Below are 26,735 nucleotides of genomic sequence, written 5' to 3' on the forward strand. Positions count from 1 at the left end.
ACAATCATAGATCAAAATGCACGAAAGCCAGCTTTCGTGTTTCTTTGCAGTAAAAGGCGCAGCGCCTGTGCCACATGTGTTAGGGCGCCTCTTACGGACTAAAGTGTAAAACCTTTTTGTAGAGGGCGCTGTAACATGTCTTCCGGTTTCTCAGCAGTAGACCACGTTTCCTTCGCGTTGAGCAGGTTGTGCTCTTGGCGAAATTGCCTTATATGAGTGGCGTGAATAGTCAGCGACTTTTCAGTGAAATCCAGGATACAGCGATTATTGGTAAGCGTTCAAAATCGTACGGTGTCACGGCTGTAAGCGCATTTGTTACCCAGAGTGCTGCAGAGCCATTCTAAAATACGGTTCATTGGTTCTGTGAGTGCAATGTCACACACCGTGTGTCACACGTGCACATCGTGTTTAGCTATCTCTGTATCCTGTATTCCGGCTCTGTATGTTACCGGCTGCACCTCCCACCACAGATAGGGAGCCGATAACATACAGCCTTGCTATGCAGAGCACGATGCTGAAGTTATTTTCGTATTCGTTTTCGTATTCGTTTTCGTATTCGTATTCGTATTCGTATTGAGTCACTGACAAAATTTTTTATTTTTAGTCCAAATTTCGTACGTATTATATAAAAGTTCTGTCTTTACAGAACTTAAAGTGCTTTTTATATGACAATATATCGATACTTCAATATTTGAGAATGTAAGTTGAAAAAGATCCAATCTTTTTAGGCCCTAGATTGAAAGATATCGTTGCTATAATTAGAGGAGAGATTTTAAAAACAAACGGCCAGTACACAGGCACTCCTTAGCTGGGTAGTCTGTAGAATAGATCGATTTTCGGTTCGATCTATCGATCCCGTAGTCGATATGCGCGCCATTGTAACCAAAATACACACTAGGTTACAGTGGCGGGCATACTGACCACGTGATCGATAGATCGAGCCGAAAATCGATCTATTTAGCAGACTACCAAGCTATAAGCGCCTGTGGGCCAGTAGTAGTCTTTGGAGGAAAGATTTTTTAAACAAACATCATTTTCGTATTCGTATTCGTATTCGTTTTCGTATTAACTTTATCACAACAACCAACTTAAACATTCTGTTGACATCATTAGTATCGATAATGGAAATTTAGCTGACCCGCCCAATTTGACGAGTTGTAAACTTAAAAGGTAATTTTCTTGTTTTAAACTGATATCTCTGAGAAAGTGATCGTCATAACGACAGTGAATGCAGGGCTCAAGGTTATCGCATGCCCCTAAGTCGATGAAATGCTATATTTAGACTGCTGTCGCAAAGAAAATATCATCTCATATGATGTGGGAAAGCGTCATAAAGAAAACGAGATGAATAAAATGGTATCATAGGCCTATGTCCCGATCGGTACATTTGTTTCCCTAATAAAGATTAAATTAATGTGTGAGCTGTTGTCAGAGTCTTTATTTCAGTACGACCCATCTCTTTTTCTTTCCTTGCGTTTGCGTCAACTGTCATTGCCAGAACATGTTGATCAACTTGCGTTATGATAAGATACACCAGAATGCATGGAAATTAATTTGTGTCGCGAAATATCGAGAAATACCTGTATTCTATGATAAATAGACTTCAGCTAGTCTAGTAGCTGTCGCAACTGGCTCGATCGGTCGTCGTTTCTCGTCATTTGTTACTGTGCGATCCAGTTTCAGTGTTACGCAGTTTGCCCCGCTCTACAACTCCGTTCTGCAGGTCACTCCAAAAACTTTCAGCAGTACTATTTTGGGGGACCAATTAAGCCGCTAGCCGTAGATAGCTACTTTTTTCAACAAAAACTCTGAATAGAAATGCAGCAACTATCAACTTTCGATAGATATTTTGTAGGCAAGAGAACAAAACTCAAACGTATATGCGCATTTAATCCTAGCTGTGATATCGCAGCGGTACTTGTGGCGTGTATCGAACTCGCTCGGGTCATTGAGGTCATCGCCACAGTCCCATCCATGGTCTGTTCTCTACTACCTCCATGGTTCTACATAATTGCAGTCGCTACCCGGCAGATTTGCCATGATATTTCAACAAAGTTGCTTGCTATTTAGATCTAGCTGAAAACAAAAACCTTTATGAAACAGGATAATCCAGTCCAAGCTTGATGAAATCGATGCTTGATCTGCTTTCCAAAGGACGATTTCCGGAAATGGTCTAGCCGGTCACATGCCACTAACGCAAATATTCATTACGCACGTGAACGCATGAAACATGTTGCAGTTACTGGTTGCTTGTTTTCCCTTGTCAGCTATATTTTGATGACATTTTATGCTGGGATTATGATTGGTTCATTTGAAATGATGTGACAGCACTAAAACTGCTTCTGATACTTGATTGGATTGTAGTAAAATTTATCATTAAATTCATGGGATATTTTGACAGATCATTCAAGATAACATCAGCAGATACATTGGCAGCGCTGTGCAGAGGAGAGAACGCGCTCAAACCTTTGAGTAACTCCGCTCAACGGCTATGCTTATTCAATGCGTATTTTGGGGTCGTGGCCTTTCAGGACAATGCTCCGTGAACACTGAGCGAATATATGTTGTATTTGATCACGTATACGGTATGGAGAAATGTCTTGAAAAAAATTCAGTCGCAATCTCATAAAATTTGTCGCCTATGCGACTGAAAATGGTCGCTACTTTGAGCCCTGATTGAATGTAATACATGAATTATCGGTCGGTCCGGTTTTATGTATAATATTGCTCACTCTTTACTCTAAAAGATAAACTACCTATTGTCATTGACTTCTGTTACTATCTCCCCTGTAGCAGCACGTACAATTTAGTCGTAACTTGCAATTTAGTAATTTTTGCCTTACCGCACTCCCTGAGTTTTGTAAAGTATTGTATTGTATTGTTATTATAATTTATTTCAGGTTTACGTAGAGCCATATCAAAATCAAGTAAAAATACTTGAAATACAAATTGTAAATGGATATGATCATTCTAAAGTGAGTCCAAAAGGATGACCGGATATAACAATTTCACATTTTTTTATTCAGATGGTTGTCCTAGACAAGTCCCCCGTTCATCATGGCTTTCAACAGTCACCCGTTTTGCAGCGCCTCACAAAAATCTGCCCTGCCCGCAAAACAATGGTACAGTCCAGGGCAGCTCCTTTGCATCCGCTCTCAAGAGTCCCATTACTTGGCACTGACCACCTGATTTCGGGGTGCATCCAGCTGCCCGGTCAAGAGACATTTGCAAGCGAAGATGCTGCCTTACCAGATCCCAACCGATTTTAAGTATTTTTTTTTCAAATAAATGAAGTGAACAAAATTCTTTAAAATCTACAAATGCAAATTTATGTAAATTAACCAAATTTGGCAGATGAAATTACGAAACAAATTATCACAATATTTAAACCTCAGTGAATATCGTATATTGCACGTTTCATACCTGAAACCTGGACTTAAAATAACAATTTCTGTCAGTGACTCAAATACGAATACGAATACGAATACGAAAACGAATACGAAAACGAATACGAAAATAACTTCAGCATCGTATGCAGAGCTTACACTGTGTCAGTCCTCCTGGAATACCCTCTTAATTAGTTAATTATGGTATCGCGCATTTGCAATTGCTGCCCATTGTTGGAATTGTGGAATGAGCTTTCTTTTGATGCTCACTGTCTTGGTTGGTCTTGTGAGTCTTTTAAACGTTGTCTTAAAACTCATCTTTTTAAGCAGTGTTATAGTACTTATCTGTAATTTTTTTATTGCTGAAATTGATTTGATGTCATGTCTATATGTAATTTTATTGTAATGTACAGAGCACTGAGACATGGTGTAGTGCGCTTTTAAGCAATAAATATTACCGGTATTATAATGTGTGTAATATTGAGGTTCAAAAATTATCGATTTCCAGTAAAATCACCCCCTCCACCCAAAGTAGCTCAGAAACTCTCCTTCATTCTTCCCTCAAAGTCAAGGTCATGATAAATTCATTCCAGCATAAGTGTTTTATAGTGTTGCACATCCAAAGACAACAATACTTATGATGGAAGTAATGTGCTTGTAAAGTTGTCTGAGAGTGGTTTCTGAACAAATAATACAAACATGCCCACCAATATTGCTCAGAATAACCCAAACTATTTGTTTACCTTACTGAAAACCTATCCTATCCTAGGGGTTGCCAATAAAGAAGCTCGAGTTGAGTTTACAATGACAGTATCATGCTTTGTCATTTCAGGGTGTCTTCTGGCATATCCAGCAATCCAAACAAACCATGGGGAAGAGTGCCAGGAAAAGAAAAGAAAAGAGGAAAGACTTCCAGAAGGTGAAACTGAAAGTGGGAAAGAAAAAGGCCCTGCCAGATAATGTCACAAATACAAACTTCAAGAGTCGTGCCATACACATCAAAGAACAGCTAAAAAGTGATGAAACCCAGCCAACCAATCAGAGGAAGCAAAACATACAGGTGGGTGTAGTGATATTGAACAAGAAATCTGATTGGTGTAGATAACATTGCCCAATGGACCAATCAACTGAGTGCAGTAGTATGTGTTTGGTTGACATATCAGAGCAAACAAAAACATGAGTGTTTAGTGTTTATCATTTTTTCCATGGCTTTAATCACATTCCTATCCCTAGCAGGCTTCTGTTCAAATTTTGTACAGATCAAAGTAATAAAACAATTGCTAAGCAAGGACAGTATTTGCAGAGAGAGTCAATGGGGACATTTTGTCTTGTTGGCAAAAATCATTACATTTTTAATGTAAATGTGATTTTAATTTTGACCAAAACCAGTTGTAAAGAAAGCACTTTATAGAATTGTAAGCCATCTATGATCTGGGGTAACATAATGATTTTTGAGTTAATGACTATGTCATTTCACAGGAGCTGTTTACACACCTCAATCATTACAATACCGCAATGAGAGTGGAGTCGCTGTCTGGTTTGAAGGATCTATTCCTGCGCCATCCACAGCTGATCTCAACACACCTGTCCAGCATCATTGAGCATGTGTCCAGTGTGCTCATGGACAAAGAATCAGACGTTAGGCGGTCTGCAATTGGCCTGCTGAACTTCGTGTTACCGCACATAACAGGCAATCAGGTCATGCCTTTCTTCCCGATATTGAACTCTCACCTCTGTTGCGCGATGACGCATATAAACGAGGACATCCAGCTTGACTCGTTGAAAGTTCTAGATCTTGTGCTGAAGTTCTATCCATCACTGGTCACCAAACACAGCAGGCAGTTGTTGCCAAATTTTGTGGATCAGATATCTCGGGAGTCAGGCGGCAAAGCGTCAAGTGCCGGAGAGACAGCAAGAGCCTTGACAGTGAATCCTTCCAGTAAACTGTCGTCCCAGAAATGGAGAAGAAAGGTCAGTCAAGGTCAAATCACAAATTTCACTTTTGCCATTCACACTAATTTTATTTGCATTCATTGTTCTACAAATGTGGTTTCAATTTTTTTAATGTATTTCTGATTCTGAATAACCTCTTTCAATTTCTGCATTGAAAAAAAAAATTGAACCAAAATTAACTTATTTTGAACTTTTAAGTTCATAAAAAGCAAGGATTCTTTGAGTGAAAAATCAAAAAATATTGAATCACTGTTACGTTTAATTACATAGAGGTTTTCCACATTCATGTAATGCCATTGCAATGTAGTACAGTATAGCAAATTATTTGCCGATTACATCGCACCATGCCATAGTCAATGGAAGTAGTTATCAGCCTTAAATCCTTGTAGTGGGATAAATGGGATAAAGCCATTCCAGTTAAAGTTCATGAAACTGTCTGAAGGAAGAGAACAGGAATTATTGCAGTGTTTGAAATAATCGGTGGCAATGGTGGCATTTGCCACCAAAACCTGTCAATCTGCCACCAATTTTTTTTTCTGGTGGTATTTTTCTGCCACTAAATTTTGGGTCATCATGTCATCGATCCTACGGCTTGAATGAAGGAACACTGAAGGAACATGCGTTGTCTGACGGCGGAAAAACTCATTAGCGAAAAAAAACCAAACAAACTAATTGCAACATTTTGGCATGAATGAAAACATAGCGTGAATCCAAACTTGTGATTGGCTAATCTCATATCGATGACAGCAGCTTTTGTACACTTGACATGTTGTTGCCCTTTGTGATAGCCGCATATGCAGTCATACGGCACAAGATATTATGTGTGACATTTTGAAAACAAAGCCAAACCACTGCCTGCGTGATTTAAATAACAATAAATACTCGCAATTCATTAGCTAGTACAGGGCTCAAAATGTTTTATTATACCGATCACATGATGTGTTAAACTGCCACCATATTTTTCACAATTGCCACCTGATTTCATATCCGGTGGCAAACTTTTGCCGCAAGAAATAAAAAAGTATTTCTATCCCTGTATTGGTGTGGCAGTGATATTTTTCCAGAATATTAATACCTTCAGATGATACACTGTTGAGTCTTAACTTCGTTCCTGTTGTCTTCAAAGATTAAATGTGTGAAATGTGTTGAACAATATATCCTTAATAGCAAAAATACTGACAGTAATAAATATTAATTTTTTCACTGTATTTTATTTGAGGATATAAAGCAGAATAAGACGTGATAAGGACATCTCATCATTTTCCCTGAGTTCCCTGTGTAGCTTGCAATAGTGTCAGAAAAGTGCTCAAATAGTTGTCTACATGTGTTTCCTAGCTTTATAGTGCCACTTGATTAGCTATTGCAAATATGCAAATTACTTAATCTTGATATAAGAAAATCCACTCTTTTTCTGTCTTTCTTATTATGTACTTCTATAAATGATTGTCATGACATTGATGTTCAGTTATCAACTTTATTGACTAAGTGGTTAATGATGTACAAGAAAATGGTGTTGTTTACGTTCACAGGTGCTACAAAGGTTAAACCAGTTTCTGCAGGCGTTGTGGATGACGGAAGACTGCCCTCAACGTGACAGTGAGGAACAGAGTTCCAGCACAGTCACATGGAACGACAGCAGTCCAACACACGTACGGCTGTATTTCCACACGGGTACCAAACCCAACATAGCTACAAGTTTTACACTCAGGTACACATTATTTGATAAACAATAGGGGTTTCTGATGCAGAAAATTTTACACTGAAAATTCAAAATGTAAAATCCTGTTCATTATCAATGGTCATATTTGACCCAAATTTCACTGCATGCACAAATGAACTCACCTTTGACCCGCTTTCACCCACACTCATGCTTTTTTTTACACCAACTCACTTCACAATTATATGACACTAGGGGTCAAAGGCCAATCTTACACTCTACCAGCCAAGCAGTTTAGAGTCAGTTAAAAACCATTCACCCGTATTTTGCTTCGTAGAATGTCCACTCACCCTTTGAAAAGAATGGGAATGGTGCAAAGGTGTGGTTGTGACGGTTACACCCTCGTAAAAATGGTTGCTAGCAAGAATCATTGAATTGAGATCACCACAAAGTGACCACATCAAGACTTTACAATGTGTCCATCAATCAAAGTTCAAATAATCCGCTTTACTACCAGTTTGTGTTTTCATATATTCATCTGCAGTGTACAGTTTAATCAATTAATTTGTTTGATGATCTGTGTATAAATATCAAGTATGAACATCAAGCCACACACTATGGGACTGCTTTGTTAGGTAAACAGATGCATATTTAGACACAAAATATCCCTTTTGTAGCATTTGTTTTCATATTACAGTAGTATCTGTCTTTGCTCTGCTGTTTTGGTAGCCTTTGTAATCAACAAGGAGAATGCTTCAACGATCAACCTTTGTTTGTATATCCGCAGTATTAAATGTCAAAGAGAAACATCAACCCAATTACTGTTGAAACACATTGTTAAATAAACAAGAATCTTCCACAACTAAATGTTCATAATAGACATTCAGATTACTGGCTTGTGTTTTATGCTGCCAGTTAGTAATTACCGTGATTATTGTGTAAGAAACTGAATACTCTTGGTGTGGGCTGTGAAAACTTTTAATCCTCAGAGTCATGACAAAATATTTAAAGTATATTTTTATTCAATAAAATACATCCAAATACCAAATTTTCACAGAGACAAATATAGCAATTATTAGAAAATTATACAGGACAAGTATCATTATCCCAAATTTTTGTGTGTCTGTTTAAGGGTTCCACATTTCATTCTCATTTGCATTTTCTCACAGACCACCTGGTTCAGATGTTGTGACAGCAGATGACTATCTCTCCCATCCGAAGGATCTTCTTGAGTTCATCCATACCCTAGTGCCGATACTTCTCCAGATATGGGTGGAGGCCAACCCTGGTCTCCTAGCAACAGACTTACCTGGCAACCATTTATCTGCAGAGGCAATGGAGACGTTTCATGGTATTTTGTCAATATTGCAGTTGCTATGGAGACGAATGGCAGAGATCTCTGGAAATGATGATGATTATGTAAGTCATAAAAATATCAAATTCCATGATACAATTTCTTTAATTTGTTTAATTGGAGTATTGTTTTACAATAATGACAAATATATTACGTTCAAAAATATTCAATGCCTCAGTAAACTCATGTCAAATACCTGTATGTAGAAAACGTTTGTTGATCAAAGATGTTTTGCTCAGCAATCTAACTTGCCACTTATATTTCATAGGAAATTGAAAATTAATTTAATGAACTAAAACTTTGAAAAACCTACCTGTTGTTGCCTCACAGATGGAGAAACTGACACGGTTCTACTTAAAGGACTTCAACCACCACCTGATGACCTGCTTTCCCTATGCTTCCCGTCATCCATTGCAAAACAAGAGGCAGGCTGGGAAGGGTGCAACGGCAGTGACTGGGGTCGTCTTGAACCTTGCAGTGTGTGAATTAATGTCCTATTTTGTGAGCAAAGAGAAAGGCAGGGACAAGTGGGTAAAGGCTCTTGTAGGATACGTCTGTGAATTTTTACAAGAACAGAAACAAATAAGTCCAGTACATCTCAAGACAACTCTGGAATTTGTGAAAAGATGCAATAAAACATTGGTCCATTCAGGTATGTTTACTGAGAATCTATCATAGAAAACTAGGGTACCAATAAACTATAAGCTGGCAACATTTCTTGGAATTACAGCGTCAACTCATAAATTCAAAATCAAATAGAAGTCAGGCCAAACTGTATGAATCATGGTTTATCAACAATTCTCATAAATATAGCAGTGTTGCATAGTGTAACACTTAACTTCAGTTCAATACAAAACACAAAAGTCTGTCATACTTTCACTGTGAATGTCATTGATGAACTTATTCTTTCCATCGTGTTTTCAATCCAAAGGTTGAAGCATCGCTGCAAGAAGGAAGTTTGGATGTTGGTGGCCAAAATCACATTTTATGACAAAGTACTTCGGCATAAATTCATGCAGTTATATAAAAGCACAACCGTCATTGTAAACTGATGATTGCAAGTTTGTTTTAAGTTCTACTTTGACAACCCCATGATTAAATTTAGTGCAGTTGTTGTATGGAGTCACCATCTTCATGCATCGATCAAACAAAATTTGTTAACTGATTTGTAAAGTCATTCTGTGAAACACCGGTACATTAGCGTCCCTCATTCTTCACCATTCATGGTTAATAGTTTCACTATCTCACTTTTCCATCTCTCCAACAATGTGCTGTCTCTGTAACAATGTGCTGTTTCTTTCTGTTTCAAAGGCGTCTCAGAGCAGTTACTCAGGTCTGTCCTAGTCTGTTACCAAGGATGTCATTTACTTTCCCAAAACAAAAGACTCATCATCAGCTTCCTCTCTGATTTGGTTCTCCACAGTAGCCATGGTTACAACAGGTGAGGATGTTTCTACATCTTATTTCCTCATGAAAAAAGTTGATCATCTTCGTCAAAGAGTCATTCAGTATTTGGAAATTCCATGGTTCTTTATCCAACTTTAGTTCCAAATGTCATTCAAGGATTGCTAAGCAAATTTTGTCATAGGTTTAACAGTTTAAGCTACAAATAATATCAAATGCTAAAAGTTGCTGTACTAAAAATTTTCACCTTTTTTTAGGCTACTTATAATACCGGTACAAACCTTTTTAGCTCACACTTGGTGTACCAATGTGAGGTTATCGTATAAGCTGAATCAGTCATTTGCATCTGATTTGCATGTCTGTATGTCTGTATATTTGTGGGTATGTGCGGATGTATGTCCGTCACACACAAAGGCTCCCATACCGCCAAAGCTACCATCTCAGTATTTGGTGTACAGGTAGATGCAGGGGTTGAGATGTGAATTTGTTCAAATGAACACATCAGTGTCAAAAATGTGCAAATGAGGTAAGAAAAAGTGAAATCCTGCAAATGTGCAGGAGTCATGGCAGTGAGAAACAGGCTAACTCCACTGATCTTGAGTCATTTCCTGTCATTGTTTATGAACTGTTACATATTAACAGACCAGCTGCAACCATAGACAGTAGATGGGGGAAGACCGTTTATACTAAACTAAGAGGGGCTTGTTTCTGCTATGCATGTTGCTAAAGTTGACCTCCAGTACCTAAAGTTAGACCTTAATTACTTTTGTCATTCTTGTTTTTCTGGTTTAAATATTTCTTGTTGTTTTTCTGGTTGTACTGTGCTGAAATCATTGCCATAACATCAACGTAGAATTTTCCTCCACTGAACAGATAGAAACAGCATTTATTGTTGATCATTGGTAACCCATACTGGTATATACCAATTCTGATCAAATTTGAGCGACACCGTATAATTGCGGTATTTTTTACCAACTTCAATATCATGAAAAGTTTCCTTTGAGCCCATCACATCTCCAAAACTGACAAAGTCAGCTGAAAACAGCTGCTAATAGCTAGTTTAATTTCAGTACTTTAAACATGTGTGTCCATATCCAGGCTGTTGATTGGCATTGAACAGATAACATATATAGTCCAATTGAACTTGTCAAAGATCTACAAGTTCATCAACAATGAGCGTACTTTCAAATAAATTGAGTTTAAGCTTCCGAAGGAAAGGGATTGAATTGCTGTGTGACTTTTTATTTTCTCTCAGACAACCGATTCTGAACAAGTGGATACAGGGGCTCCCTAAGCTACTGATAGATCTTAAGAACCGGGCCCTGGCAACGACGGCAAGTGTACTGCAGGTCATCACCATGGCAACAGCCCAAAGAATTCAGCCGTTGCTTGAAAGTCTGCAGGAGAACATTGTGAAGATTTACGGTGGGTGATGTCTAGCAAATTCATTGTTTGGTATTATGTTTGCGTCAGAATTTTGCTATTATCCATGCTGTGCTTGTAGAATATACAACGAGAGTTATGAAAGTGTTCATCTTCTGCTCCTTCAGACCTCAGTGAAGAACTTGTGAGTTTACCGAACAGCAACCAGAGAAAGATCATCGAGCTGCTGTATCATGTTCCGACCGTAACCAAGGAAACATTTGTCAATCTGGCCAGATGGTGCCATGACGACAGACTGCCATCAGTAAACATTGCCTATATGTTACATATACTCTACTCCAGGTCAGTGTTTGTCATTCATCAAATGAAATTCATACAGTTATGAAGTGCTGTATTCATATAGGTAGCTGAATCAACATAACGCGAGTGTGGTGTTTGGACAGATCACTGATGTTACGTCAATTCAGTGATGATAAAAGACCAGTGAGCAGTATCTTGTGAGCAATTTCACAATCACTTACCAAAATTCAAACAAAAAACTGGAAATTTTGCGAGTAGATTCTCATACAAACTTTGCACATATTCAGATCAAATAGAGCTTAGTTTAAGCCATTGGCATTGAAGCATATCTAGTACACATTCAAAACACCAGTCACATTCTTGATAGTTGCAGTGTTTATATTATGGATATAGATTCCCCATCTTACTCTAAGAAGTGGAAAGTTCAATGTCAGATCAGAGCCCTGGTGTGCGTTTTGTCGGTCAGTCAGAACTTTTGTTTTGTTTGTGAGACCTTCACACTCTAAAAAGACAAAGTTGTGTGTTTTTATCACAGATATCAACAATCACAGTCTACAGTGCGATGGGGATGCAACCAGTCCCTGCCATTTCAGACCATTGATTTTCTGCAATTTCTATTTTCTGTGCTCATAGGTAAGAGTAATTTTTTGTGTTAAAATTTATCATCACCAGCTACGCCCAATTCATCCCAGAGGTCACATTTGGGGTCATTCATGATAATCCTGGGTATGCTTACCAAAGAATTTTAAGGTGGGAGTGAAGTATTTTATAATGTTTGAAATGACTTGAGGAGAAAATAACTGCCTATTGAGGCAGTTAAATTCTGGTAAAACAGAATGAATTCCTACTGTAAGTCACCTGCCCATTGGACAGATGGAAATAATTGCTGATTTTGGTTTTGATGAGATCAGAGGCAAATGCATACCACTACTATTTCTCTAAGGCAGACAACCTTTGACGTTATCTGCCTTAATATATGGTTGTTATTTTAAATGAATTTCCTTCTTTGAATTTATCCTAAATTTAATCATCTAGTTGCCACAGAAAAATTACTGCTAGATCTCATAAAACCAGATATGAACTGAAAATGCTCACGTGTTTAACTATATGTTGCAGTTATGTGTAAATTTGAACCTTTGCCACATGTTTGCAACTTCATTTAAAGTGTTATTATCAACATAATGAATACTATTCACCACAGATTAATTTTAAATCCAAGTATATATCCCCAATCAGGAAAGTTCATTCAAATATGCAAATTAGGAATTGACTGAAATGTTCTCATTAAATATGCAAATTATGAATAGGCTGAAGTAAAAATGTTAAATGACTTTCAATAATGTCGTATCATAGTATCTTTAATGTACATAGCAAGTTTTATCAAATTTGGTCTAGTCAATACAGATAAGTATCCCTAATTAGGAAAGTTCATTATATATGCAAATTAGGAATTTGCTGAAGTAAAAAAGTTTCATGACTTTTAATAATGTTGTTTTATAGTATCTTCAATATATGTTGCAAGATTCATCAACTTCGGTCGAATCAATTCAGATATATATCCCTAATTAGTGAAGTTCATTAAATATGTAAATAAGGAATTGGCTGAAGTAAAACTGCTTAATGACTTTCAACAATGTTATATCATAGTATCTTCAATGTACATAGCAAGTTTCATCAATTTTGGTCAAGTCAATTCAAATAAATATCCCTAATTTCAAAAGTTCATTAAATATGCAAATTAAGAGTTTGATGAAGTAAAAGTGCTTAATGACTTTCAATAATGTTAAATCATAGTATCTTCAATATACATACCAAGTTTTGCCAATTTTGATCAAGTCAAATCAGATATATCCCTAATTAGGAAAGTTCATTAAATATGCAAATTATCCATTATCTTTTATGTCACCCCTTAATATCTTTCACAGCTGATATATCTTGGTAAGATCAAGATTTGTAGCAAATCTCATCAAATTGTGTGCAGTCGTTGTTAATATATATGTTTTTTTCTAAAATCATTAATTATGCAAATGAGCAAAAAGTAAGCAAGCCACACCCACCAAAAATTAATCAGTTCTTGCCATTTGCAAACTGAATCTATGTACCAGATTTGATTCTGATCCGATGAGCAGTTTTTGAGATATTGAGCACACAGACAGACAGACACACAGACAGACACACAGACACACAGACAGACAGACATCGCTGCAACATATGCTCACGTGTGTCAACACGTGAGCGAATGAGAGCATTACTTGTAAGTTATTCCAGGTAGAATTACATATGAAGGGAGATCATAAAGGAATATTTAAGACTGGCAACCACATCAGATAATGTGGATACATATACACTGGTCGATTAAAGAGAAGGTCCATGAAATTATCAGTGAAAACATTTCAACACAAATTATTTTATTCTGATTGACAACTATTAACAGCACTTCAAATTACCAAACTTCATTATCTTGTCGTACAGGATCCACCGATGCACATCTGAGAAATCTAGCATCAGAAGAAGCCAACTCAACTCCTACAGAAATCATGGCATTACCTCCATCAGTGTGTCGTGTATCTATCACACCACAGAGTTGGGATGTATTCAGAAGACATCAACTAATTACCAAGGTAGAATACCCATCAGAGAAACAGTGCCAGCAATTTTTGATTAATTTTTCCAACAGACTAAAGACTTGGTACATGCTAAGATGCATCAAAAGTCAACATTGTCTTAGGGGGTTTCTTTGTATTTGTTTGTTCTGAAAGGCCCCTTAAAGAATAGCAGATTAATGCCATTAGAAGGAATTAATCTATCTGTGCTATTCATAATGTGACTTCATTTTCCCGGTTAATAACACACCATATTAAATGCAGTACACTATGTAGACACAATATACACAGTGCTGGATACCAGTCCCATCTCCATATGAGCTGCCATATAAACATAATGGTACATTTCTTATGTTGATTATCAACAGCCAAGTAAATTACAAGTCTTCTTTCTGGGTACAGATTTGATCACATTCCTTTCCCACCTCCTAAATTTGGTTTGACTTTCAGTAATGGGGTTGAACTAGCGCTCTAGGAACAGAGGTGAACAAGTTTAACTTTCCAAAGTACTGGTAGTAGTTGTTCATTTCAAAGCAACAATTTTCTGTAACTGATAATAGTCCAAATAAAAACCTGTTCAAGTCAGCCAACCTGTGACCCAACCTGTCATATTTCAAATTCCAGCAATCAAGCAAAGAGCAAAATAGGAGAAAAGTTTGCTCTCTTCCGTTGATTGTATAAGCAACTCAGCTTCAAGTAGCCATGCTACAGAAAAGAAAAGTATTTACAGTGTCACTATTAATTTTTACAAATCTAACTTTGAGTGTGGAATTTAACCTGTGTACATAATGCTGATAGGCCATGATAATATCTATCAGTAAGTAATTTGGTTCCATAAATTATATTCATGTGTTTATTAGCCTCTTCAAAACCATGCAATGAGCATTTTGACCTTTGACCTATGACACATTTCACATGAATCATATAATATTTAAAGCCTTATCACTCCGCTCAATAATATTACCAATGTATTCAGTATTGGAATCGAGATGTGAAAGTTGGTAACTTGAGCGAAATGATCCGACTAAAACCAGGGTGGGTGGGTGGGTGGGCGAGTTAGCATCATTATCCACAAATACCGCCTACCCGGAAAAGGGCCTCCCATTTCCCACTCCTACAGTGGCGTGGCCAAGGAAAGTCATCTGTTTAGCATATGCGTGTATGTGTATATCTAGACCTTATGCATATTCATTACTATTTACATATGGCGGAATAATCTCACTTCGTGCTAAGGCTTTGAATAATATAATATTTAAAGCCTTATCACTCCGCTCAATAATATTACCATTGTATTAAGTATTGGAATCGAGATGTGAAAGTTGTCCACGCCAAGCTTGATGAAATCCTAATACCTCATTCAAATCTACTCTCCAAACCTTACCAATACTTATATCTTCATACCCACCCTTACTCCAAAACACATACAAAAACAACATGTTAATCATTTCTACTTTAATGTTCGTAAAGTTTGTCTGTACATATATACGTTACACCCCCATACTAAAGGAAACGCAATTGTAAAATCGGTCAAGGTTTCCGTGTGTTCATAAGCGTTCGAATTTTGTGTATTTTTTAGCATTCCTTCAAGCCAATTATCAGGTCGTTGAACGGAAGACAAGGCTGACAATTTCATGTAATGGTTAGCAGTTGACTTTCTTTTCCATCCGACATGATCCATAACCTCCTGGGTACTTGCACCCCCTAAAGCCATGGAAATGGCACACGCAGACCGTATGCTATGAGGAGTTTCCCCTTCATCAATATTTAAATGTTGAAGGTAGTCTTTTAATCTCTGATACACCACCTGAGAGGACAATGGTTTATTATCTACATTTCCCGCTGGCGTTGTTGGCCTAAAGAGATACCCTGTACGTATATCAATGCCTAGATTACTTGATAGTTGGATGTATTGTTCCAACGCGTTCACTGCACAAAGGCGTCTATCCTCGCATCGCTTAATAGCGAACATATTTGTTTCCGCACCCCTCAGAGTCTTTCCAAATGTGTGATTGAAAATCAAACCTGAATTGTCCGGAAAACGCAGAATTTCCTGCGTTTTGACCTGACCAAGATCCCCTGCTTGATCCCCGGAGAAATATAATAACTTTAAAAAGGTAATATCTCGGGCGTATAGATATGCATGAATCGCTGATGGAGATGCAACAATTAGATCCATGATAAGATCGAATACCAAACGTAGCTTAGGCAAGAATAACGGTTTGGCTTGTCTGACTGTAACATGCGCCTTTGCCTGCTCCTCGGATATCTTTTTGATGTACCGCTGCACCATCAGTGCTTTAGTTGGATTTATTATGTTTCCAGTGTGAGATTTAATTGCCTGAAAATACGCGGACAATTTCGATACCATATTCTTAACTGTCCCTGCCCTCAGCCGTCTTGGACACGCGCATGGCATGTGACCAGTCTGTCCTAAATATGCGCAGTCGATTTGGTGAACCTGAGTCTTAGCGTTATTGTCCTTGAAAACCAGAAACAGTACCACATCTTCCGGATTCGCATTACCAACCGGTTTTGGCGAAGGTAACCTTGTCAGAAAGGCTTCAAAATCCTGTATCAGCCTGTCTTTTTGTTTTTCATATGCAGACCTATCTCCGAGTAGCCCATTTATTCTCTGATCAAGAGCCGTGATATCTATTTGGTTATCCTTAGTTACACAAGGTGGGTTTATCAATTTGGAGGTACATAACCAACACGCCTGCAATGGGCCTTGGTTCCAAGCACCACAAATCCAGCACACCTGTCAATCAGATAAGAAGCGTACTTCAGCCGGACAATACATGTATGCACATTCACACGACGAAGATAGATATATATTGGTCTAAATACACACAGGCTTTATTATTTATTACATAAATTGTACATGCATATCATTCTTACACATTTTAATTGCAAGACTTCTAATAACTCCAATCAAATGTAATGGCATACAAATCACAGGGTAGAGGATAATCTTTATAACCGTTTCTAGAAGGGGCTTGAATGATACCCATGTCCCCCTTGGCTCCAATGCTCACTATATCATGTGCCACCTGCCTCACCATAGGCCAATACGACGTCAAAAAGCGCCCTCTAGGTACAATAACAGTAGCTCTGTATCGGCGTTCAAGAATATGCTTAATTACTGCAGGCACCAATGCAAAAGGTGGATAGACGTACATCTTATCAGCATTACCGAAATGATGTTGGAAGAAATTTACTCCCTCACAATCAATCTGATGAAATGGGCATACATATCTGGGTAACTTCTTATTAGAATAATCTGCCATTGCGTCTATTTGATGCGGACCAAATTTATCATCAAGCCACTGCCACGTAGTACAAGACAAAGAGGCATCTGACAAAGACATATTTCGTGACGGCGCATCTGCTTCATTATCGCGAGAAGCCACATGAGACATAGTAAGCCTAATATTGCTATGGAAACAGAAATTAACAACTTCTTCAAATTTCATTCAATTCAACTGCTCTCGCGCCCGGACAACCACTGTTCCAAGCCTGTACCACCGGGAGAGAATCAACCATTGCATCGACACGGCCGTTCTTAATATTATTGTGGAAGGCATGTAACCCCCTATATATGGCCTCAGCCTCTTTCCGGATTATTGGCATATCACTCCATTCCTGTTCCCACATGGACCCCACAGCTATCTTCTCTTTGCCCAAGTGAGCCACAGCACCCCATTTGGAATTGCTAGAATCAGTGTAAATTCTAATAGCCATGTGACTCTCTGTTGGCCAAGCAAAATTCCCTGCTAGTTGGATTATGGTTTCCCACTGTTCAATCTCGTATCTAAGTAGGCCTCGAACCGGGATAAGATTTTTTGAGGTCTTTTGAGCAATACTACAAGCATTTGCCATATGTCGAATATATAATCTAGCACAAGGTAATGCCAATGAAAAGGAAATGCACTTTCCCATTATTTTTGTAACGTCCCTACAGGGATCGCTCTGTGTGACAAGGCGCTTCGTATCAACTCAAGAAATGCAGACTTTTTCTGTTCTGGGATTGCAAAGGAACGTGTTTGAGTGTCCACTACCAACCCGAGCATAGTTAATGATCGAACGGGGTGAAGTACACTTTTATCCAGGGAGATAAAATAGCCTGCCTTTATCGCAATTGAGCATAAAATATACGCTGCTGCTTGAGCCCTCCGTAACAGTCCCACTTAAACGAAATATCACCCTTTTTGGCTTTAGTGGACCCCCATGCCTATCATCAATGTATTGTATGCAGGGTACCCCCAAAGACCTGGCGTAATGTGTAATACAATATCCGAGGGTATGGTATACGTATGCCGATAGTTTCCACCCAAATGGTAAAGTGTTATTTACATACCATACCCCAGCCCATTGGAAACCTGCAAAAGTACGGTCGTCATGACAAATAAAAACGTGGTCATAACCGCTTTTATCATCGCATTTAAAATGGAAATCGTTATTTTCTAAATACCTAGAAACTTCTACTAAAGTATCCAATTTAAATGGGATGGGGGTAGTCCACAGATTTAAATATCTCATATCGATACACATTCTAGGTTTACTTGGCTCCACAACAATAGGCATGACAATATGAGGTGGAGGGTCACACACAACCTTCCCCCAAACCGATATAGCCCCTGAATGCAATCTTTCAGAAATCGTTCGAGTTATGAAATTACCAAATTGCTGACATACAGGATTGTTAGCAAATATTCTAGCAGGAGGAAAGTCATGATCATATTTTCTTCCCTTATAGTCACCGTTAAAATTGGTAAAATACTTTCTTAAGCTAACACCGTTATTTATCCATTCAATGATATCAGACTTGTCTATTACGTGTTCAGTCAATTCAGTCCAATACTCTGTATGCTTGTGAAGTTCGCCAGCAATAAAGTCATTTGGATTTCTAAATGAAAGGTCATCTGGTGAGGCAAACGTCTCCCCTACTGCAACCATAGATGCATCAACCATGTCTAGTTGTCTAGGGGCGCCCCCTAGTGTCGTCCACCCGTAACTCAAACGCTGGGACGAATTCCAATTTGCTTCATAATCAAATTCCCATGCAGGTGGCACAAACTGAAATGGGAGAGGGTAGACTTCAATACAAAACAGAAAATGTTGGTACAGTAGTTCGCGTAAAAGGGGACGCCCCCAGACAGGACCTGCAAATGGCAGGTTGCAAAGCAAAGAGCCCATTTTGGGCCCCCCTGTTGGGAGGTAGGGAAACCCCACAGAGAAAGTGACACAACAGGAGGAGAATTACCTTGTACATAATTTAATATCCATTACTGCAGCACAACTAGTGCTCAAGTTGTACATATCACAAATTGAAATTGCTCATTTATCATTCACATTCTTCGCATCTCTACAATCCCTTGCAAAGTGTCCAAACTTTCGCATTGAAAGCATTTGTAATTCTTTTTGGAACGGCGTCCGGATGCCGAACCGCCAAACGAATAAGGCACGTAACGCGTGGAATGGCCAGAGTTCTTTAGAAATTTGGAAACTTTAGACGCGATCTCCTCTTGCTCTTTATTCCCGAGGAGTAAGATAATTAGGCGGCCTGCGTCAACACCAAAATCATTTGCCTCAAATTGTGATAACACAGCTCGATATCTCTGTAACTTGGGGTGGCCAACCATCGTGGCTCTGTCAACCAGGACTCTTAGAGCGTTGATAAGCTGAGGTCTGGATACCACAGCTGCACAATGCGCCATTTCCATAACCTTTTGTAAGGCGTCATCCACACTTGCCACACCTGCAGATTCTTCAATCTTTTCCACCTTTTTAAGCAATATCTCCAATTTTTCAGACACCTGAAAGCAATCAGGGAATCTATGAGCTGTACGTTCACAATGGACACGACCTTTTACAGTCACATTGTACACCCGAATTTTTACAGCAATGGTGGCCAACTATGCCATCCGACTTCTGCATATTCTGGCGCCCTCCAATGGCCCTTCCTCACAAACACATAAGCAGCGGAATACTGCTTTGAAAAAACAAACAAAAAAAAACACAAACGAAAGAAAAGGAAAGGTTCAAAATGGAAGTGTATTGGCTCAAAGTGTACATAAATAAAACTAAAAAAGAAAATACATACCCCACGCCACACTATAATTTCTCTCTCCTGTTTTTAGTTTTTTTCTCTTTTTTATATCCTCCAAGTCAAAACACAAACGTGCGAGCAATTTTAAGGAACACATGAAAAGTAAATTTGGGGGGGAAAATGCTAAACGTAAAGGGCACAAACGTATTTTTTTTTTTTTTTTAGCAACAGAGAAGACAAACATACCACTCCAAACTATAGCTCCTTTGAGTGAGCTGATAAAATTGCACAGAAGTACGAGTATAACGCAACTTATGCACATCAAACTGGTTTTAGCACTGTACATAATCGTTCTACGCCTATCATTATAAAAGTCGGTGTCATACACAACTCTGGCGCTCCCAGCGCATATTTTATCGGGTGCCCCCTGACGACACTCCAATCCTATATTCCCAATTCCAAACGTCATGTGCTCACATTTAGCACTCTGACTTTCCGCTTCCAAAAGTCCGGTGCTCCAATTTAGCACTCTGACTAACCCCAATGTCAGGTGCCCACAAACTGGCACTCTAACGCGACCATTCTCAAATTACGTACACGAGATAGCGGGTGCCCAAAAATTGGCACTCCGCTCAACTCCCTTCTCCATACCTAACTATATCCCTCTGAAAAACAAAGTAACAGAAACAACCGTACCTGAGCCTGAGCGACGTGGCCATCCCCTGTATTTGCCGTTCCTGCAATATTGGCGTCGCCAGTCTTTTGAACAGGTGGTGGAGCTGCAGCATTCAAAGTCGCAGCAACAGGAGCAGCGGCATTGGTGTTCCTACCACCAGTAGAAGGTTCACCTGGTGTTGTCGAGCCATGAGCTTTTACAAAGCTTGCAGTAGTGGTAGAAAGACTTGGTGACGACGTGGCAGCTACAGTGGAACGTCTAGCCTCCATAGTCAACGTCCTCCAGTGGCGTGGCCAAGGAAAGTCATCTGTTTAGCATATGCGTGTATGTGTATATCTAGACCTTATGCATATTCATTACTAAGTTACATATGGCGGAATAATCTCACTTCGTGCTAAGGCTTTGAATAATAAAAATGACAATGTATTGGTCAAACAATAATATAGCATGACATCAAGCCCACTAGTACTTCAGTCTTGCTGCAAACTTTTATCCATTATTATTGTAATTTGTGATTCAGTGTCTTTTTGCATTTCCTCTTTGACAGACTGTCTGTGAGATATTTTCAATGCTGTCTGGAAGTTCACAAGTATGGCAGGTGTTACAGTCAGCTTTGGAATTCTTACTGGTAAATGTGTGACTGATGTCATTATGATAGATAAACCTTTATCAAATCTACTCTTCTTGATATGAGAAAACTATTAATATCACAGAGATGTCCCATGCACAGAAGTGTAATACCGTGAACAACGCCTTTTGCATCACACATCACACTGGCTCATTTGTTAGTAGTTTTGTCGCAAATAATCAAGAAGAAATGACTCATGACCCAAAGCAAACAAAAAACTGATGCCTTGCTGTCAGATTATTCAGTTATTCAGTTCACTGTAACCACAAAATAGTGGTAACTCTGATGCTGAAACAGAGATCACTCATATCTGTTTATCATTTTAAAACTTGATCTCCACAAAGTTATTATTGCAGAGAAAGTACAGATTTGGAGAACATTCCATTTTCTGAATGCCTATAAAGGCACCTCCTGTGTGACCCTTACTACCCTGCAGCATGGGTTAATCCTATTGTTTACCTATTGGTGGTGGGATTGTCATTTCTGAAAAGAGGGGCTGTATCATATATCCACCACCGCCGCTATTGAACATTCACTCTTTCTCCATGGTTGCATCTCCCCTGTCTCTCAGGCGCAGTATTGTCGTCTTCCCATCTCAGCCATCTATGCAATCCTGTACTGCATCAGCCATTTGTATCCCGGCAACAGGAGTTCATCACCAAGCAACAAGGACGAGATGACCCATTCCATGAAGCAGTCAGCATCAGTCTGTTGTTTGGCCGTGCTCTACCACACTACACAAGTCTACAGATCTGGTCTCTATGGCAACAACAGCTGGGAAATGCATCTTATGGATTTAGTGACCACAGTATTTACAAACATCAATGATATCAGATATGCTTTCCTGGAATACGTACAGGAACTTATTAGTCGTAAGTATCCAATGTGCATTAATTTTGAAGTTTTAGGATAAAAATTCAATTGTTCAGTGAGTATTACTTTTTGTTGTATTTAATTTTCTAACGTAACAAAACCAAGTTTGAAGTCACGTCACTGATTTGTACATACTTCACATTGTTACAACTGAAATGGCCCAGCTATGTTGTCCAATATTGCAGATTGTGGAATGGTAGGATTTGCAACATCAGGTCGTTTTTCATACACATTTAATATTTCTAAATGGCACCGGTGATAATAGCATGGCAGAAAAACAAAAGATGCAAGACAAAAAGCACTCTTTGAAGATTTTCCCAGATGTGATTGTGTGTCTCTATCTTCATCAGGTAACTTGGAACCCAATCACATCCAGGGTATCGCCCTCATCATGGTCAAGTTGCTGCAGACAAATGAACTCAGAGAAGCCATCAAAGAGAGCGAAAACCAAATCAGAAATATTGTCCAGACAGTCATGGTGAGTTCAGAATACTTCTTAGTATCTTTGTTTATCCAGCCAGCTCAACATAATAATCTGCTTCTTCCAAACAAAATGCCAGTGGAGTTGAGACATCTTGCAAAGTCAAGGTGTTAAACACAAAAACTGTAACAATGCTGACAGTGGTCAGCAATGCTAGATTTTTAACTATTTGATATGTACAATGCGATTTACCCCATTTCAGCATTTATTGTTGTAAAGACAACATTGTATGAGTGTGCATGATTTATTTTCTGAAGCTACATTGATTTAAGGATGTGGTGAGACTTCATTTAGGGTAGTATGCGCTTCAAAGTGAAAGACTTAAACTTTTGCTGAAACTTTCCTAAATGAAACTGTCAACCATTTTCAACCAAATCAACAATAAAAATCAGGGGTCCCCGCGGAAATTTTGGAACTCGCAATACAAATTATTCGAAATTTTGCCATATTTGAAATTCAAAATGGCTGCCACCCGTGTGTCAAGTCTATGTGGTAAAAATAGAATTTTCTATTTTAAAAAAAAAAATAAGGGGGTGAAAGTTTTTCTTTCTCCAAGAACTTTAAAATAAGCCCCCACAAGTGGTAGATCAGAAAAGAATTGTAGAAATTTGAGAGTCCAAATATCTATCCCCGAGGTGCGTTTTACCTTAACCTTTCACAATAGACAATTTATGTCATATTGAATAGTTGATATGTTTCAGTAATAAACTCCTGTACAAGGTGTAATTGATATTCTAACCATATGGCAGACTTGTGACATGTACTTCAACAAAATATGGCCTAGTTCTTCATCATAAATTGGAAGTACGTCTGTTTGAAATACATGGATTTATTTTGTCATACTTAATTTGAATAGGAGCTAATCATGCATGTATGTGTTTAATATGCTTTTGTTTGTATTCTTCTGTGTAGAAATGCCCTAACACTGACCAGAGCAGTCAGTGGATGGCAGAACTCAGATATGAAAGCAGACTACTGCTGCCTGCGTCATCAAAGTTATAGTGACAGAGAGGAAAGCAAGATGTCATCAAAGACTGCAATTCAGAAACCCTGCAGTGTGGTGGCGCTGTGCTTTGACAAGGATGGAAGAAAAGATAATTGTCCAAAGTAGACAGCAGCTTGATATTCAACTTTATCGACACCAGTCAGAGTAAATACTCCAAGCGTTAGACAGTGAATTTTTGAACTGCCTTTACATTTTACACAAAATTTGTGGTAAATTTGTACTGTTTTGAAGAATGTGCGATGTTTTCCGGTCACTATTTACTCATCCTGGTATAAGTGCTTTTATGAATGTCCTTTCTGTTATACCTGCATAACTCCATGGAGTTTCAACATAACAACTTCTGATATGACTGTACAACGTCAGATGATACAGTGAAGGCCAGTTTTGTCTTATCAAGTCAAATTTTTTCAGTTGGAAAAATTTTACTTCATTGATGGATGTCGTTCAGCAAATCCTCTCTGAGTAGTTGTGACCAAATTTAATCTTCTGTTTATTTTTACAACATAAAGAAATAATTGGAATGTAATTATCATGAACTGTGTGAACAAATGAGAATACCACTCAGTAAGTTTTCATAAATAAATTTAAGATAGTCAACACCTTGAAAATAAACGATTTAAAGTTTTGCTCAAACTTTCCTCAAGCAAATTTCCAACCGTTCTCTTTCAAACTCAAAAAAAAAAATCATGAATCAATGTGCAAATTTTGGTACCAGAGAAACCAATTACACAATTTGCACAATATTTGAAATTCAAAATGGATGCTATCCCTGCTTTATCTCTATGGGGAAAACAAAATTCCCAATTTCCACAAAACTAAGCCAGTAAAAAATTTATTTACGCAACAAGGTTGGAAATGAGCCCCTGCAAGTGGCAAACCAAAATTTCTAAAAGTTTTAAAGCCTGAATATCTGTCCCCAAGGCGCATTCTACCTTAACATCTGACTTTATTAATCTTGACTACAGTTCATTTATCGACAATACTATTGCATACACATGATGCATTGCGTAGGCAAGGCTAAAACTTTGCTACACCTTGTACTTCAGCGTACTTCTGTGAAAATAATGAGAAAGTGTACTCATTTAAAGAACAAAAATTGGGATATTTATTATCAAACATTGCAGCCACTGTGCTTTTCACCAGCTTGTACTGTACACCCACCTGAAACTTTAACACCAGCTGTAAGTTGTGTTCTTCTAGCAGCAGATTTACATTGTCTTTGTTTGCAATGTTGTATTAAAGTGAAAAAATCGCTTTGAATGGAAACAAGCCTCAGACCTGTTTCATCCAAGATTGAATACCAATAAATCTAAATCTCTCTGACTTGGGTTTATTAGACTGTAGTGCATGTGGTGTCATGTACACAACCTCCCCACACAAGATAACCTGTCTAAGTTCACTGACATCACCTCCAAGCCCTGAGTAGAATAACACCAAGAACAAGCAATGATAGTATCTACGGGTAACATGTGGATTTAGATTGATAGTTACATCACCATTGTCCCAGTGAATTTAAAGTTGATCTCTAGATCTATACAAATACTGGACAACCGCCATGGTGGCAGAGATGTAAACAATGAAATGCTGGCAAGTTGCCAGATATAGTATCCATAAGATCGGATAATTCTACATGGTTCAAAGCACAGTGGTTCTAGAAGCATGCTCTGTTCCTTACGTTTTGTATGTATGAGTGCGGGAGAGGGGATAAGTAATGTGTGCAGTAGTGTTTGTTGAGGGACTGTGTTTAAAATGATCATTTCAGTAAAGCTTTCTTGTGCAAATGAAAGAAAAAGAAATCAGGTCTGTTTTTGGACTCCGTGCGCCATAGGCTCAAATGGTGTCCAGTGTCATCACTATGTCTACATGTTTGTGTGTCTGTCGGTCCATCTGCCTAGATGGATGTTGTTCCAGTTGCAACTTAAAAATGGTGGATAAAATGTTGTACAATTTACAGCATGGCGTGATTACGGGAAGATCTGTATCTGATTAGATTTTCATGGGTGTGGCCTGAATAATTAATAGTCATTTGCATAATCAACAACTTATGCAAGGGGCTGTATCGTAAGAATCACATAACCAAATTTGACGCAACTCAATGTGCAGGCTCTCAAACTGTTTTATCATCATACATTACTAAATGTTTGGTGGGCTTGACTAACAGATTATATGCTCGTTTGCATATTTAATGAGTGATTGTATAGGGCATACATCAACATTCAAAGCACTGAATTTCACAAAACCCTTTGAGAAATGTTGGTCATACTTTGGTCTAGACACTCTGAAAGTTCCATGAGCATTACATGCCGATTTTCATTTGCATATTTTATGAAATTGTGTAATTAGGCCATACATCAATTATTACCGTACCAATATGAAGCAGACCACTAAAATTTATTCATCATACTTGGTTGTATTTATGCTTAAAGTTTGATGAGCATAACATTCAAATTATTGGCTCATTTGCATATTTAATGAATTTCTGTAACTAGGCCATTTATCAATATGGAGTGCACAAATTTCTACTATATATAAAACCTCTGAGATTCATTGATCATACTTAGATTTAGACGTACATACTGGAAGTCTGATGAGTGTGGCATACCAGATGAGCTCATTTGCATATTCATGAATGACTTTCCATAATTAGGCCAAATATCAATATCAAAATAGCTGAAGGAATTGAATTGGACAATTACAGCGTTCATGAATCACCCATGTTCATTTGCATAATACTATAGATGCATCAAGCTTGTATAAAGTAGAAACAAACTTCTATGAACATCTGTATTTTGGTTATTTTTGCGTCTACAGGTTTCTTACGCATTCCTTTTGGCACACAGTGTCCACTTAAGTCACACTTTCATTTCCTATTAAATATGAGACAATGAAAAGGACAAATATAACGTCAGTGGGTGAGTCTAATTCTACAGGGCTTTGCAGGCTTCCTTCCCATTTCAATGTCTGGTATGCACACATTGTGTG

General features: G+C 38.2%; 2 protein-coding genes across 2 annotated transcripts; one reads left to right on the forward strand and one right to left on the reverse strand.

The window, feature by feature from the left end:
• Positions 1-127: 127 nt before the first annotated feature.
• On the forward strand, positions 128-25,088 carry LOC139140412 (testis-expressed protein 10 homolog). The gene is made up of 15 exons (XM_070709637.1): positions 128-270; positions 4,219-4,446; positions 4,866-5,357; positions 6,869-7,047; positions 8,166-8,415; positions 8,681-9,002; positions 9,662-9,791; positions 11,010-11,179; positions 11,305-11,479; positions 11,973-12,070; positions 13,910-14,058; positions 21,313-21,393; positions 21,965-22,265; positions 22,617-22,744; positions 23,660-25,088. The coding sequence occupies exons 2-15, from the start codon at positions 4,255-4,257 to the stop codon at positions 23,747-23,749; spliced, it is 2,757 nt and encodes a 918-aa protein (XP_070565738.1). The 5' UTR covers positions 128-270; positions 4,219-4,254; the 3' UTR covers positions 23,750-25,088.
• On the reverse strand, positions 19,307-21,085 carry LOC139140413 (uncharacterized). The gene is made up of 2 exons (XM_070709638.1): positions 20,786-21,085; positions 19,307-19,856 (listed from the first exon to the last, which is right to left on the reverse strand). Exons 1-2 carry the CDS (start codon positions 21,032-21,034, stop codon positions 19,389-19,391), a joined length of 717 nt encoding a protein of 238 aa, XP_070565739.1. The 5' UTR covers positions 21,035-21,085; the 3' UTR covers positions 19,307-19,388.
• Positions 25,089-26,735: the final 1,647 nt, after the last annotated feature.

The sequence above is a fragment of the Ptychodera flava genome, chromosome 9, assembly GCF_041260155.1.
Source record: "Ptychodera flava strain L36383 chromosome 9, AS_Pfla_20210202, whole genome shotgun sequence".
Lineage (NCBI taxonomy): Eukaryota > Metazoa > Hemichordata > Enteropneusta > Ptychoderidae > Ptychodera > Ptychodera flava.